Source organism: Telopea speciosissima, chromosome 6 (assembly GCF_018873765.1).
Source record: "Telopea speciosissima isolate NSW1024214 ecotype Mountain lineage chromosome 6, Tspe_v1, whole genome shotgun sequence".
NCBI classification, from domain to species: Eukaryota; Viridiplantae; Streptophyta; class Magnoliopsida; order Proteales; family Proteaceae; genus Telopea; species Telopea speciosissima.
In genome coordinates this window covers 26,531,305-26,547,134 of record NC_057921.1, presented here as the reverse complement: position 1 = coordinate 26,547,134, position 15,830 = coordinate 26,531,305, and the positions used below count along the sequence as shown (strand labels likewise).

General features: G+C 38.2%; 1 protein-coding gene across 1 annotated transcript in view; it reads right to left on the bottom strand.

Moving 5' to 3' along the window:
- Window positions 1-5,000: 5,000 nt before the first annotated feature.
- The window catches only part of LOC122664876 (probable ADP-ribosylation factor GTPase-activating protein AGD8), a 44,693-nt gene continuing 33,863 nt past the window's right edge, over window positions 5,001-15,830 (bottom strand). The window contains exons 4-8 of the mRNA XM_043860900.1: window positions 9,673-10,108; window positions 9,243-9,503; window positions 5,934-6,059; window positions 5,621-5,722; window positions 5,001-5,428 (exon numbers count right to left, since the gene is read on the bottom strand). Of these exons, the coding sequence (XP_043716835.1) occupies window positions 5,321-5,428; window positions 5,621-5,722; window positions 5,934-6,059; window positions 9,243-9,503; window positions 9,673-10,108 (1,033 nt within the window). The 3' untranslated portion in view covers window positions 5,001-5,320. The remainder of the gene's footprint in view (window positions 5,429-5,620; window positions 5,723-5,933; window positions 6,060-9,242; window positions 9,504-9,672; window positions 10,109-15,830) is intronic.

The window sequence follows — 15,830 nt, the reverse complement described above, 5'->3', positions numbered from 1 at the left end:
CTGAACGGCGTTCTTGAGACCGTTACCAAACGGTCATTTTCGGTCTCAGAACGCCGTTCCAGACTAGAAACGCCAAAGAACGTTTCTAGTCAAGAACGGGTGTTCTTTGTTCAGACATTTACCAAACGTAGCCTAGTCTCATCGGTTTCTTACTCCATCAAGATAAAATGTGGTGCGTTTGATTTTTTTGAACCTTCTAGAGGCATCAAGCAAGGATGTCCCTTGAGTCCATATCTATTTATTTTAGCAATGAAAATACTATCTTGTTTACTTGAAGCTTATAGAAACCTTATCAAAGGCATTAAGATAGTCAGGGGTGCTTTAGAAGTCACCGACTAGCTTTTTGTTGGCGATAAATTTATTTTCTGTTAGGCCACTCTTGAGGACATTGACACCATTTAGACCATCTTAAAGCATTTTGTAGCCCTTTCAAGACCATGCATTAATGATAACAAAGTGTTGTGTTTTTCAATAAAAAAAAAATTCGCTCTCCTTTGAGAAGACAGATTTGTAAACAACTTGGGATAACAGAGCTCTCTCCGTCCTCCACATACCTTGGGGCCACCCCCTTCTTCTCAAGAGGGTCAAAAGAGAGTCCTTCCTGCCTTTGATCCATAAGTGCAAACTAAACTCACATATTGGAAATCCACCCTCCTTTCACAAGCTGGTCATTCTATTTTAATAGTTAGTATTGGGGTCCATGTCCACTTATTTAATGTTCTGTTTCCTTATTCCTAAGAGTATTTGTTTTTCACTTGACTCTATTAATGCAAAATTTGGAGGGAGAATCCAAAGAAGGAAGGAAAGTTACTTTGATTTTCTGGACTCAAATGTGTAAACCAAAATCCTGTAGTGGCCTGGGATTTTAATTATATCACATCTATAACCAAGCCTTGCTTATGGGTCTAGGATGGAGACTACTTACTCAACTGAACACCTTTTTGGCGCATCTTTTAAAAGCAAAGTATTTCTCATTTGCTAATCTCCTTCAATCAGATTATACACCAAAATATGACCGTGGGTGTGGAGTAGTCTAACATCTGTTCTTCCTAATATTAGGAATCTCTTTTGTTGGAAAGTGGGTGAAGGAAATTCTATAGACATCTGCAAGGATCTTTGGATTCCAAATTGGCGTTACAAATTCATTAATGTTGTAATGACTCTTAACCCTCTATTTGCTTCAGTATCGGATCTAATTGTTGGACGCTGTTTCTTTAATTCAATCATTATTCCTTGCTGACGTTGCAAACTGTATCCTTAAAATACCGTTGTACTTTGAGCTACATTTGGATTTCTTTTTCTGTCCTTTGGCTTAAAATGACATTATGACAACTAAAGTGATGGTGCGTTTCTTAAGTATTTCTTCTTCTGTCTCCATGGTTTCATCCAATTTGAAGGCTGTTTTGCGCCTATTATGGAAAACAAAAATTCATCCTAGGTTTCAAAATTTTATTTGGAAACTTTTAAATGACGGTGTGACCACCAAAGTCCGTTTAAAGGCTTTTCTTGATGTAGATGAAACCTGTGTACTTTGCTCTTTTGCTAAGGAGATAGACTGGCACATGTTTTATCTTACCTCTTCTCTAAAAAAATTTGGGCAGCAGAGTTGCTAGGTTTAAGAACAAATTATCTTTAAAGTAGTGATCTTTGTAACCTACTGCATATTTTGTTACTAAGTAAGGATTTTGCAATCCCAGATGGTTCTCTTTTATTTCTTTTTAAATTTTTTAACCCGAATATTATTAGGGACCTGGGACAACCCCAAGAATTTTACTGCAAATTGAAAATAAATTTGAAGTACAAAGGGGGACTTAACCCACCTTACCCCTATCCAAAGGAACAGATTTCTTTCTCATACGTAACTACTAGAAAGCCAAAGCCCACCCCGCAAAAAACACTTAAAAATTACATTCTAAAAACAGGTAAATCAGCTTTATCTTCCCTTAAGATTCCGCATAATTCCTGAGGAAAAACATGATTTGCATGGAACAAAGCATCAATTGTGGATTCAAATGCAAAGTTTGTCAAAAAAATCAGCTGTTCGATTACTTTAGCGGTATGAGAAAGAAAGATTGGTTCCCAAAGAGTTAGACAAGGTAAGCACTCCTTGAAACTAATTTTTTGGAAACAAACTACATAATAGACGCCAAGTCCGAGTTGATTGACAGCCAACGAAACCCAACTCAGACCATCAAGGAGGACCCTCATTTTTGCCATAGAATTGATGCGGACACCATAAAAGTTGAAAAAGACTACTATCAAATTTTCACTTTGGTCACGAATAATTCCCCCACCTCCACTAATGCCTGAATTACCTTTACTTGTCCCATCCACATTTAATTTAACCACATTAAATGGAGGGCACCAATAGATCGGTAAGGGAAGTTTTTGTTTTATGGTTGGAGGGTTAATAAGAAAAATCTGCAAGACCAGTTCATCCTTTAACGATAGTCTTTTATTGAATTTCATTAGATAGGAAATTTCCCTAATCTAAGATTTAACCTTGATAATAGTTGTCGAGGTTGCTCGGATATCTTTCCCATGCCTACGATTATTTCTTTCCTTCCACAACTCCCAAATAATGAATGAAGGCAAAATCCCTATAATGTATTCACAAACACCATAGGTGGCCGTCTGGGATTGCCAAAATAGAATATGAATCCCTACATCTTGAGTGGGAATGATCTCAATATCCAAAAGGTTACTATAGTATTCTCATACTCTAGTGGCTGTACCACCACCTATAAGCGCATGAGAGGTAGATTCCCGCCAAGGCTCTCTACAGTAGCCACATTTAGAAACCAAAGGGATGCTTATACTTATCAGCTTCTCATCTATTGGAATTTTTCCATTAAGAATCTACCAAGAAAAGAAACCTATCTTTGTGGGCATTGATAGATTCCAAATCAATTTTGAATAAGATGCTATAGGGAATTGAAATCGAATTTTCTACTAGGTTGATTTAATAGAAAATTTACCTTCAGAGGCTGGAGTCCACACCAACTTATCATACCTGTTTGAGAATAAGATATTATTGTTGTTGATTTTGTCGTGGATATCCTGATTATCAATGAGGTTTAAGGTTGCTTGATATCAAGAATCATCTTCAAATAGAACTGCCTTTAAATGAGTGTCAAAATTAATATTTAGAGCGTCATCCACATAGTCAATGAGAGGACCCACTCCAGCTAATCATCTAACCAAAAAAACACATCCCCTAGCCCAAACATCCACCTTGATTTTGAGAGAATTAAATCTTTAAGAACCAACGATTGTTTCCAAGTTTTTGAATCTGCCAAGCTTCCTTGAACGAAAATAATGTGTCCCTTTAAGGAAATTGGCTTTAAAGAAAGAACATCACATGGACTTTTCTGAGGATACGCCAAAGACCTTTAAGTCTCTTAGAAAGGCTTAGGTCTTCTATAGATCATAGTCCCAAACCACCTTCTTGCAAGGCCCTATAAATTTTCCGCCAACTCACCTAGTGATGTCATTTGCCAAAATCTAAAGTACCCTATAAAAAGTCAACACAAATAGAGTAGAATCTTATCACTGTTCGAGGGATATCCAAGTAGGATAAAATATGGATAGACATAGATGTTAGTACATGCTTGAGAAGGATGAACCTCCCATCTGATGATAGCAGTCTAACTTTTCAACCAGCCACTTTGTTCCTTACCTCTGCCAAGGTATCATCAAAAAAAGAAATCTTTGATTTGCTTGTGTAAATGGGAGCTTCAAGTAGGTTATCGAAAGAGATTTTCTAACAAATTCGATTATGTCTCCAATCATCCTTGCCCTGACATCATATATTTTAGAGCTACTAACAAAACAACTTTTATACTAATTAACAAGTTGACCTGAATAGCTTTCATACCTGCTAATGAATCCCACAATCTGCTTCAGAGAAGATTTGAGTCCTCTGGAAAATATAATGGTAACATCTGCAAAAAGGCTATGGGAGAAGCTAGGACACCCTCTAGGAAGGAGCAAACAAAGATTTCAAACCCTGATCAGTACCTCTTATGCCAAAATAAATAGACTAGGAGACAAATGATCTCCTTGGCAAAGACCCCTGAAAGACTTGAAGAAACCTGTTGGTCCATCATCCAATATCACTGAAAACCAACAACTATCCAGAGATTTCAGGCCAGTCATTGTCTTTTCTTCTCTGTTTTTGCTATAACTTGCCATTTCCTTTGGAATATGAAGAATCATTGTATTTATACTCGCAACAAACTAGACTCCAATCGGGTAATGCGGGCTATTGATGGTTGGTTAGTTGATTTAAACCTTCTTCATTTTAACACATCAGCAGTTCACCACTGCACACCATTCATGAGACCCTTAAACTTGACCATCCTAGTTATTCATAGTCATCTGTGATGGATGCTTTGTTGTTAATACACATCCTGCTGGTTGGGCTGCGGTTCTAATCCTCAATATAGATTTGGGAGAATTTTCTCTGTGCCGCAGCGCAGGCTGCGCCCACGCACGTGGGCAGCCTGTGCAAGGGGGCAGGGTGGTCATTGCACCCACCCCCATGTGCCTAAGCGCAGCCTTCGCTGCGGCACAGAGAACAGCGCCCAAATAAATTATTACTGCTTGTATGGACTATGGCTATGCAGGGAATGCACAAGAGGCAGACGCTCAAGGGATGCTCATGGGGTTGCAAAAAGCCAGATTCTTAGGTTTAGACAAACTAGACGTTTGGACTGATTGTGACTTTTGAGGAAGTAGTGGCATGGACAAACCAATCTACTGCTGAGTGGCCATGGCCCGTGAGAGATACACTTTTCTTTTTTATCAGTTCTGCAATCAAAGCAGCCTAAAGATCTTATAGATCCAACACAGATTATTAGGCTTGTCCAGATCTAATCGGTGCTCATCAGACAATTTGGATGCTCTCTCTGGTTTTCTCTTTTAATATAATCTTCCTTTCCATATCAAAAACAACAAAAGGAAAAAATGATACCTTCATTGTCCGCAGCACAAATAAATAATTCAAGACTAATGAATATAGAAGAAAAAACTAGAATGCCAAAATAGAATTCAATGTTGAAGTATAGCCAACTACTCTAAAAATGTGAGGTCCTACATACTTTTAGAAGAGTGAGACTTTTGACTAGTCCAAAGATGCAAACTGATCAAACCTTCCTTTCTTAAATACAAACACATACAAGAGCACAAACATTCCATTCTGAATGTCAACCCCCTCTGCTACAAGAAAAGCTTGTACCACCTTATGGGCAGAAACCATTAAATCAGTAATCTTTGCACACGATCTTTGGACCGTATTGATGCTGATGCAGTTAATCCATCAAAGGATTCTATCCTGAAGATCTGTGATAAAATTAGAAGCAAGAGAAGTGAGCCTTTTCCCCGTCTCCCCTGCAATGTTCTTGAGGGATGAAATATCCTGTGATGCCTGGAATGGAGCAAAAAAAGAAAGGTTAGGGCCTACACAAGAAAAATCCTAGGTTTCTACTGATGCACGGTCAAGTTGAACCCCATAAAGTCTTTATTTTCCAAGCTCGCATTAATATTTTATAATGATTTTACAGCTTGACATGGATTTAATTGGTAAACATGTGAGGTAAGAACATGTAAGAGTACATACCTGGAAGGAGATTCGGTTGATGACATCGGCTGCTGTCAGGTCTAGTCGCGAATCATCGACATCATGACCAAAGAGATCAGCACTGGAGATGGCCGTTGAACCCTAGAGAGGAAATAGTTATTGTTTAAAAGGAAAAACGCCATAAGAAATCTAGAATTCCTCCAAATCTGGAGATCCAAATTGCATGTTGAAACAACTTTAAATACTCATCCAGAGCAAAAAAAATAGGTATCTTAAATGTTTGATTTTGATTTACGGAGAAAAAATAAAACATTACCGAGAACTTCTGTAAGGAGAAAAAATAAAACATTACCGAGAACTTCTGTAAGGACATTTGAGCTTCCATGTCACTGGCTTTCTTCTGATCCCCAAAAAACTGGGCTGATGAGATAGACTTTGCATTGGAAAATTTTTTCCTTGCTTCATCAGTTTCTTGAATCTGAAAGCAAAGAGAGAGAATAGGAGTTAGTAAGGAACTTCCATCAAATAACCCACATCATGCCTAACTGGAGGAAGTGGCGTCAACCAAAATGTTATTGTGGCAATAGAGTCCAAATATCCTGAACATTCCAGAGTTGAGAATTAAAATGCAGTTAAATTCCGATATATCAGAAGGAAGAGAATGCTAAGGTAGGATCCACTAAAAAATCTGGTGCAGCAGAAGAGCATTGGGTAGAGTGAGAGAGATTCCCAAGTCTAGAAGAGGATTAACATTGGCATGTAATCCTCAGGAGTGGTAACTGAGGAAATATATTCATGATGTTAGGGCATAGGGAATCCAAAAAGGTAGCCTCTTGATTAGAAAATCACTCGGGGAATAACTATAGCAAACATTCCCTTTATTTTTTTTACTGATAGCTATTTCTCCCACTAATGTTACGGTGTTGTGTAGTACAACGAACTTTAAAAATTTAAAGGCCCCCGACAAAAGGGTGAGCCTTCCCCCATCAAAATAATTTGGGAAATCAAGGCTCCCCCGAGGTACACGGCCTTTTAATACCTGTGAGAGAGAGCAGAAGAAATTCAGGGAAAGCTCTCTTTTTCCATCAGCTGTGTTTTCTCTCTTATTGAGTGGGAATCAGTGGGTCATCTGTTCATCCTTTACCCTTTTCCGGGAGCAGTTTGGGCTCACTTGCAGTTTTATTTAGAGTCAATTGGATAACCAAAAAGGGAGATTTTGGCCATCAATCTCCCTTCTCAGGAGACAAGTTCCACATGCTGTTCAAATTCCTGGTTACTGTTTAGTCCATTTGGGAATAAAGGAACCGAATGTTCAGATGATGGGAAAGATCAACTCAAGAGTCGATTAAAATAGTCGTGCTGAATACTGCTCTTTTTATTACAAGGCATTGGGACCAAGTGGGGACAGATTCAGAACACTTGGTCCATCCCTCACCCCACTGTATCAAACTGAACATACTGAACATTGATGGCAGTTCCTTTTGGGTGTCATCTGAGGCCAGAAGGGTTTTTTTGGGGTGGGGGGGGGGGGGGGGGGGGGCTGGGGGTGGGCTAGGGAGAAGGTTATTCTCAGGTCCATGTGACACCATCACCTACTACAGAAGTGAAGGCAATAAATAAGGGATTAGAGATTTTCTCTCTCTAACAGCTGGTTGGATGTAAAGCAGGTCCTTTGCTTTAGCTATATATTAGATAAGTGAGGTGTTCTTGTGTGATAGTGAGAATTTTTCCTCTCATTGGAGAAAGAGATTGGCCAACCATTTGGGTGATGAGCTCCCCCACCCCCCCCCCCCCGCCCTCCCCCCTTTTTTTTTTCTTTGGAGGGTGGTGTTAACAGACAAGCTTTATATTTGGGGAAATTACCCTATTGAGTAGTAGTACCCTGTGGAGTTTTTAGGCTGTGGCCTATTGTTGCATTGTCGTATTATAGGCCTTGTATTCCTTCTTTTTCCTTGCAATAAAAGTGTCATTGTTATCTATCAGAAAAAAAAATCTTCTAAAAAAGATCTGATATTACAGCAATAACATCAAATTTAAGTATATAGAACACATATTTAACAGATATTCTTCCTTTCTGTTTGGGAAACTGAAGGAAACGGTTACTATAGTCGTGTTACAGAAGATCCAAACTAAATCACTCACTGAGGGAAACACATCACCAACCAGAATGTCCAAATTCTCAATTTGCAAAATATAGAATAACTCTTCTAATATCCCCAAATAAGTATTACTATTTGGTGAGAATCCTTTTGCCACCTTCAGATGTATAACCACTTCTCTAAGATGATATAGGGATGGCAAACGCTCAGGTAAGTACAAGATTTGGAAATATCGAACCAACACTATAAAAGATCGAATGTTGACAAACCCTAAACCACCATGCCTTTGTGAACCAAGCATAGGCATGGGACTCACTGGTTTTACAATTTAACCAGGAAGGGGCCTTTCAAAATTTTAATCCAAATCTAGCACGTTAAGGATCATATCAAAACCCTAACCATTAGGGGCAGAGCCAGGTTCAATCCGCCCTTTATGCCCCTATAGCTACATATTATCCTTTTGATCATTTATAAGGGAAGGCCCAAATACCCCACCATGCAATCAGCTAATTCACCCATAAAAAGGATCTTACCTGCTAAAAAAATCGAGTTCCTCGTGAATATAATCTGAAGACCTGGAGCCGTCCGAGAACATCAAGCCAGATTTAGCCACAGTTCATCATGGAGAGGCTCTCTTTTATATTTATTTTGTAACTTATATTTTGAAACAGCACTAGGCTTCCATTCCCAGTTCAGAAAAACCTAAACAAGAGCTCATTCCCCTACTTTGAGAATAAGCCTACTCAAATCCTTTGTCACCAGAAGCAGAAAAAAAGGTGAGAGAGAACACCTAGTAAACTACGCTAAGGCTATGTTAACCTCCCTGGGTGAATTCGGATACCAAGCAAGTATATCCCTGACTAATGGAAAACCCTACTTAGACAGCCTAATCTCTCAATACATCTTGCTTGGACTGAACTACTAGATTCTAGTAGAAGTTCCATACAGTGCATACAAAATTATAAACAACAAATAGAAAGGTTAAACTGAAAAGAGAGAAAAGGTGGTAGGTTCTCCCTAAATGAGCTTCATAGCCTACCTCAACATGTATGCTCCATAACCAATTCTCAACTAAAAATATTAAAATCTGGTTATGAATCACTGAAAACTAAGACATGTATAGAAGTAAAAAGAAAAATTGCTAACTTAAAAGAAATGCATAACAATTTTTGGCAACTAAGAATATGGTCAAAGGGTATAAGCATGGAAGTGTCCAAAGGAACAAATGATTATGAAGCGTATAGAGTAAATTACACAAGCAATGAGCCAATGAAGCATCAATTTGCACAGACAATTAGAAAAACTTCCCTAGCTTTTTCAGTCAGTAGTTCAGTAGTACAGAATCCTGAGAGCAATCACTATACTTTTAAGCTTGAACAATCATCAACCATTGAGCATACAGGGTTCCACCTTATTTAAACTTTAGAATTTTATATTCTAGGATTGAATCTCGGAGAACAAAGAAAAAGGTCCAATAATTCCAACTGTACACATCAAAATCAACTGGTTCTACTTAAGAGTTAAAAGGCAAACATAACCTGCAAAAAAAATTAAAAACTTGCCTGGACTTTTGAAGAATTGGAGCTTGTTTTTTTCTGAAATCCACTGTCCATCCCATAGTCAGCAAAGAAGCTCGATGACTTTGGAGGCGAAACATGACTAATCGCATGTGCCCCTCCAGAACTGGTCTCAGCAGACTGAATATTCTCCACATACTCGAAGCGAGAAGGAAATGAAGAGGATAATGTTGGTGTAGCATTGGCTGAAGTTGCTACTGCAGGAGCTGGTTCTTCAGGCTTCTGGTCATACAGACTCTCATTTGGCTGAATTTACAAAGATAATCCAATTATTATTCATTTTATGTAAATTCAAGTCATCAATTTACTTCATTTAAACTTCCACAAACTAAAACAAACCAGCAATTGAAGAGATGTGCCTCAAATACTCCTCTTAGTGACTGACCAATTCTTGCTGGAAAGAACAAGGACATACCTTTGTTGTAAGCTTCCGGATACCAAGCCCTCCAGTCTTTCCAGTCCTCTTTGCACCAAGGGTCTTTTTAACAGAACTGGTGCTAACTGTATGAGAAGGAGCTCTAGGTGAACGAGTAACTTCTGGAGTTTCATGTCTTTCACTAGGACTTTCTTTTGGAGCTTCAAGGACCTTCACATTAGAGAATCCATTGACTGCGTTCGTTGACTGAGAAGCAACAGGTGATGAAGGCAAACCAGCCTCTTCTGCCATGCTTTTGGCAACTTCTTTTGAAAGTATTTGCCTGTATAACTCAGCAGCCCTTGAAGTATACTTTGTGTCAATTTTCCCTCCATCAGTCCATCCATGCTGCTTAAAGAAAACATGTGCACGGTTGTTTCCCCCAAAACTCATCATCTTTAACTGGTCTGGAGCCCATGAGTCCAGATTTGTCGACCTAGGTAAACAGATATAATTTCCTTAGTCCGATATCACATTAAGCTCTTGAAAGGAAATCTCAAACTATTAAGTATCTCTTCATTCACCCCGAGGTTAAGGCATTTATACTTTACTCCGATCACTCTTCCTTTTCAGAAGAATAAATCACGAGAGATCTATTTAGTTGTCATGGGCAAGCAACTACGACCAAATATAGTCCCCAATTCAGCATACCACAATAAGAAACATCCATAGTTTTCATAGAGATAGAGATTCATGATGATGGAGCTCTAAACCATAAACAGTCCACATGGTTCAACCCTTGGTAGTTCAAACAACATGTTGACTTTTCGATGGTGTTTTGGTGCAATTGCATTAGACATTAATCCTGTATGGATGCTTATGTGTAACTTTAGAAGGCCCCCAAGGAGCAGTTGGCAGTCCAATGGGCTGAATTTAAACTTTGGGTATGTCAATTATATATACCGAGTGGTACATAAGGTCGTAATTGTAACTCGATAGGGGAATCTCTCCTCTATCGAGATTTGGAATTAAGTGTCCTATTAGGGTTATCTTTAGTTAGTAGTTGAGTCAAGGTTTATTTCTGTGTCTGATTCCTATTTGTGTCTTGTATTCAACACCAGTATAAATAAAGATTTGGGGGGACTGCTAGTATCAATCTCTTCTCTCTAGTCAGTCCCCTTTTCCCCTCATTCCTCTCTCATCTCTCTCTGTCGATTCTCTGGTTTGCTGCTTTGATATTGTTACATGGTATCAGATGGATGAAGAAGAAGAAGAAGAAAAAAAATCTGAAAACACCTAGTTGCTGAAGATAACCCCTCTGTTTCTATCGTATGTTTGCTGCTAATCAAACATATACTGAAGGTTTCTGCTGATTTTTTTAACCAGAAGCGACCTATTGCTATCGATTTCTGCTATCTGATAGTATTGATCAGATTGTGAAGATTCCTATTTTAATAAAGATTGCTACCTAGCTGTTATCAGAGGAGATTGACAGTCCTCTGCTGAAGCCTGTGGTTACTGGCGGTAACTTACCGCTTGATTTTCGCCAGATTTTCAGGTTGAATTCGACGGGGTACTGGTGTTATGGTTCACAAAAGGAAAAGTCTTCTTCACATTACTTACTCCCCATATTCAAGAATTTCCAATTCTGCCCTTGGACTTTGTGGTAATTCATCCATTTCCCACATTTTACTTTTGATTCCAGAATTACCCTCCTCACATTACCTCTTTTAGGTACTTTTTTCTTTATCCCTTATTTTATTGCCCCATGTCCCCATGTAACCTATGTCATCCATGTTAGGATGTTACCCATGTCCCTATCATGACATACTTTAAATCCCACACTTTTATCACTTTCCATAAATACCCTTGTCTTCATGCCATTCTCTTATTTATATTGAGATATTTACAATTTTGCCACCAGCACCTTTTCTACCTTTGCTATAATTACTTTTTTGCCGCTAAGCTCTTGCTTTAAGTCTTATATTGCTTGGGTGAGCCCATACATATGGTCAATAATTGGGTTTCAACCTGGAATTACTTGGAAAAATTACGAAATTGCCATATAATTGAGTTCTATACGCCCATAACACCCAATTAAAGGTCTTGGACTCCTAGATCATATCTGTTGGGATTGGAATTTTTCTTTTAACGATTGGTACGGAGATTATTTGCTACCGTGAGGGGGAGGTTGGAAATTATTTGCAGCTGCTCTTGATTATGGGATTTATTGTGATGCTCATCTTTCACGATGCTGATTATTGTTGCTATATGATGGTGGAATATTTTTTTATGGCATTCTCTGCACTATTTGTCCACGTGTAATGCTACACGTGAAGGGGAGATTGGAGTGTTATTATCTACTAGGTTGGAGATTCTTATCTGCTCAAGACTATTTTTATCTGAAGATTACTATTATTTAGTTGTTCACAACAACAATTTAATCTATGAAGATGGTATTCAACAACAATTCATATTTATTTGGTCTACAACAACCTGATGTTGCCTGGTCTGCAGTAACCTATATTGCCTATTTGGTCTGCAGGAACCTATATTGCCTATTTGGTCTGCAGTAACCTATACTGCTTATAACAATTTTATCTGTGAAGATGGTATTACAACAACCTGATGTTGTTTGGTCCGCAGTAACCTATACTGCTTATTTATCATTCGAGTTTTTATCTGAGACCTCTGTTTGGGGTTCAATGTCTACCTTTGTTTGAGCAGAATACTACTTAGTACCTGCCTTCTTTGAGAAGGGCCTTTGATGTAGCCATTGGATGTGGCACTTTTGTCTTTCTTAAAGACGATGACTACATAATACTGGCCTTCTTTGTGAAGATGATATTAAAAAAATCTGATGTTGTCTAGTCCGCAGTAACCTATACTGCCTATTTATCATTGGAGTTTTTATCTGAGACCTCTGTTTGGGGCTCAATGTCTACCTTTGTTTGAGCAGAATACTACTTACTACCTTCCTTGTTTGAGAAGGGCTTTTGATTTAGCCGTTGGATGTTGCACTTTTATCTTTCTTTGAGAAGATGACTACCTACTATTGGCCTTCTTTGTGAAGTGCTTTTGATATTGTTGTTGCTGATATGATATTATGGATTGTGGTTAGGTTTACTACCGCCTATTTTACTCGTTGCTGATTGGATTTGTTCGACATGACGATTATCTACTGATGTTGCTGATGATTTGTATCTTTGAGTTGATATTGCTACCTAAACAATGCTTGTCTTTCTCTTCGTGCTCACTAGCATCTACAACTGCTATTCAAGACTTGTGTTGCTTTTAATATCTGTTCTTATTGGTCCAAGCTGGAGCCTTCTTTTGATATATGTATACTCCAACTTGAGGGGGAGTGTTAATTATATGTACCAAGTGGTACACAGGGTTGTAATTGTAATTCGATAGGGGAATCTCTCCTCTATTGAGATTTAGGGTTAAGTGTCCTATTAGGGTTATGTTTAGTTAGTAGTTGAATTAAGGTTAGTTCTATGTTTGATTCATAGTTGTCACGTCATCACGACGATCCAAGACAGTGGAGGGGTGTCTAATCGATCTATCGACATGTCGCCTGCCATGGCGATCATGTCGACCATGTTTTATTTTTTATTTTCTCTATTTTTAATGTCATTTAGTATGCTATAATATATACCCTACAACATCAAATTGCTCTAAATGTTTCAATAACAAGAGCGTGGCAATTCTGTTTCTGTAAATATATCAAGTCTTAACTCTTAAGGGGAAGTGGCAGTGCTGAAATCAAAATATCAAATAGAATCTTCAATGGCTCAAGCTGGCAAGCTTCTACAAAGTACAAACAACTAACAACTTAAAGAAAATTCCCAGAAATTGCAGGATTTGCAGGTGGCGGTAGAGAGGAAATAAGCTTTGTTTGCAAAGCTCCAACTCAACGCAAGAGAGGTATTACGGCTTAAGATTCTGGGGTTCAGGTTGCCCAGTGCATGTGGCTTAAGATTTAAGAAGGAATGATCGAGCATAGTTCACAACCGTGGGGAACTGTTGTGAATCAGAACAGGGGATGGATAAAAGGAGAAACCAGAAAAAAATGACAGAAAAAACCCCTATGTCGAGTGTCGACTCTCTCTCTATCTCATGACTCTCTCTTGCTCTGTCTCTCTCTCTGCGTGTGTGTGCGTGAGTGAGTGAGAAGAAGAAGAACTTTTGTTTAGGATAGAGTTGCTTGCTGGAGGACTGGGAGGAGAAGAATAAGAAGTGAAGAACTGAAGAAAAAGAACTACCAAATAAAAAATAAATAAATAATTACTAACCGGAGCCGACGAAGGAGGTCACTGGACTGCTAGGAGAACTTGCCAGAGCCAACGAAGGAGGCTGCTGGACTGCTGGAGAGAACTGCCGGAGCTCGAAGAGGTGAAGAAGTAGCGTCTCTTCCTTCTAACGACTCTCTTGGTCTCTCCTTCTCTATTGAGACTTGAGTCTTTTCGATTTCTAATTTTCTATTAGGGATTTAGGGTATAGGCATTAATAGTCAATTGTTTTTTGTTTTTTTTTTTGTTAATGTGTATTGCAGGTGTAACTTTTCAAGTTACACCTCCAATACACATTAAGATAAAAGCATCATCTTTTAAAAGGTTTAAAAAAATTATAATTATTAAAATCTAAGGTTTTACACTTGATCAATAATATCGGCCGATATGGTCATATATCGAGGTATGGCGTCCATGTCGGCGCCATGGAGGCCATATCGGTCGATATGCTAACATATACCATATCGTTGGTCAATAAGTACATTATTCTATATGACGCCATGGCGACACCATGACAACTATGGTTTGATTCCTATTAGAAATAGGAATCTTGTACTGTATTCAACACCAGTATAGATAAAGGTTTTGAAGGGACTGCTAGTATCGATCTCTTCTCTCTAGTCAGTCCCCTTTTTCCCTCATTCCTCTCTCATCTCTCTCAGTTGATTCTCTGGTTTGCTACCTTGATATTGTTACAAGGTAGTTATACTATAGGTTGGGCCTTTTATTTCTTGGGTTTCATTGTAACGGGACTAATTTATAAGCCCATAAAGTGGGAATTAAGTTAGTACACGAGATTAGAAGTTAAGTGTTTGAGTTAAATTTGGAACAAACACTTAATAGCTTCTAAGAGTTCTGTTTTGAGTCTATTTATTTTATACATGCAATGCACCCTCCATCAATTGAGATGATTTGAGTAAAGAATATGAGTTTTTTTTAAGAGTATTGATGTTGTTGAGCAGTGCATACGGCATTGGTATGTCATACCTGATTTGTTCTCTTCTCTATTTTTTCTTCTCCATTGATTACAAGGTTAGTTTCTGCAATTCTCTTCTCTTCATATCAATTTCTACCCCAACTAGGATCTGTCTGAAACTTCAAATCTAACAATTTAGTTTGAATTCTGCTTCCATACTTAGCTATTGGTTTTTATTCTGAACCTTCCTACGGTTTTAAATTTTGAATTTTGTGCTGATTTTTTAGAGTCCTACTTCAAGTTGGATTTCTAGTTCTACTGTATATTAATATCAGATTTGATTTTCTATTTCAGCTTAGTATTCTTATATTACTGTTGAAATCTGTTGGAGTATTAATATTCTTTAATTGCTATTTTGAACCTTAGTTAGTTAAAACACATTTTAAACGCGTTTAAAATGTCGATCTGTTATTTTGCTGTTTAAAATGCGTTCAGCCAAACTAAACCCAGAACGCCAAAAAACGGGTTTGTTTGGATCAGCCGTTTAAAACGCGTCTACGTTTTTAAGTTAAGAAAAGGACAGAATTTGGTCCGTTGCAGAAAACAACTTTTAAACTATTCTTTAATTTGAAAAATGACAGCTGGCACCACCAATTCTCAAAAAGCGGTAGGGAAAGCTCACAGCTATTCCCACTTTTAAACCTCAAACCTAATGTCATTTTCATAGGCCACTTCTGTTACCTTCATTTTGAACCTCTTCGATGTGGGACTATTGCCTTTGCCCCCATCTCCATGTGTGTGACAGTGTGCATTATACGTTGTTGCTTGCCACATTTCCCCCACATGGCCCGAAAAGCCTGATTAGAATCCAAAGTATTTATGGGCCTTTTATCAGCCCAATTTGCAATTGAATGCCTGATTCACTATAAAGATGGGATCCATAATTTCATACTGTTCATCAAATATAAGAACCCCTCCTATGTGCAAGTTTTCTCTGCACTACTTGG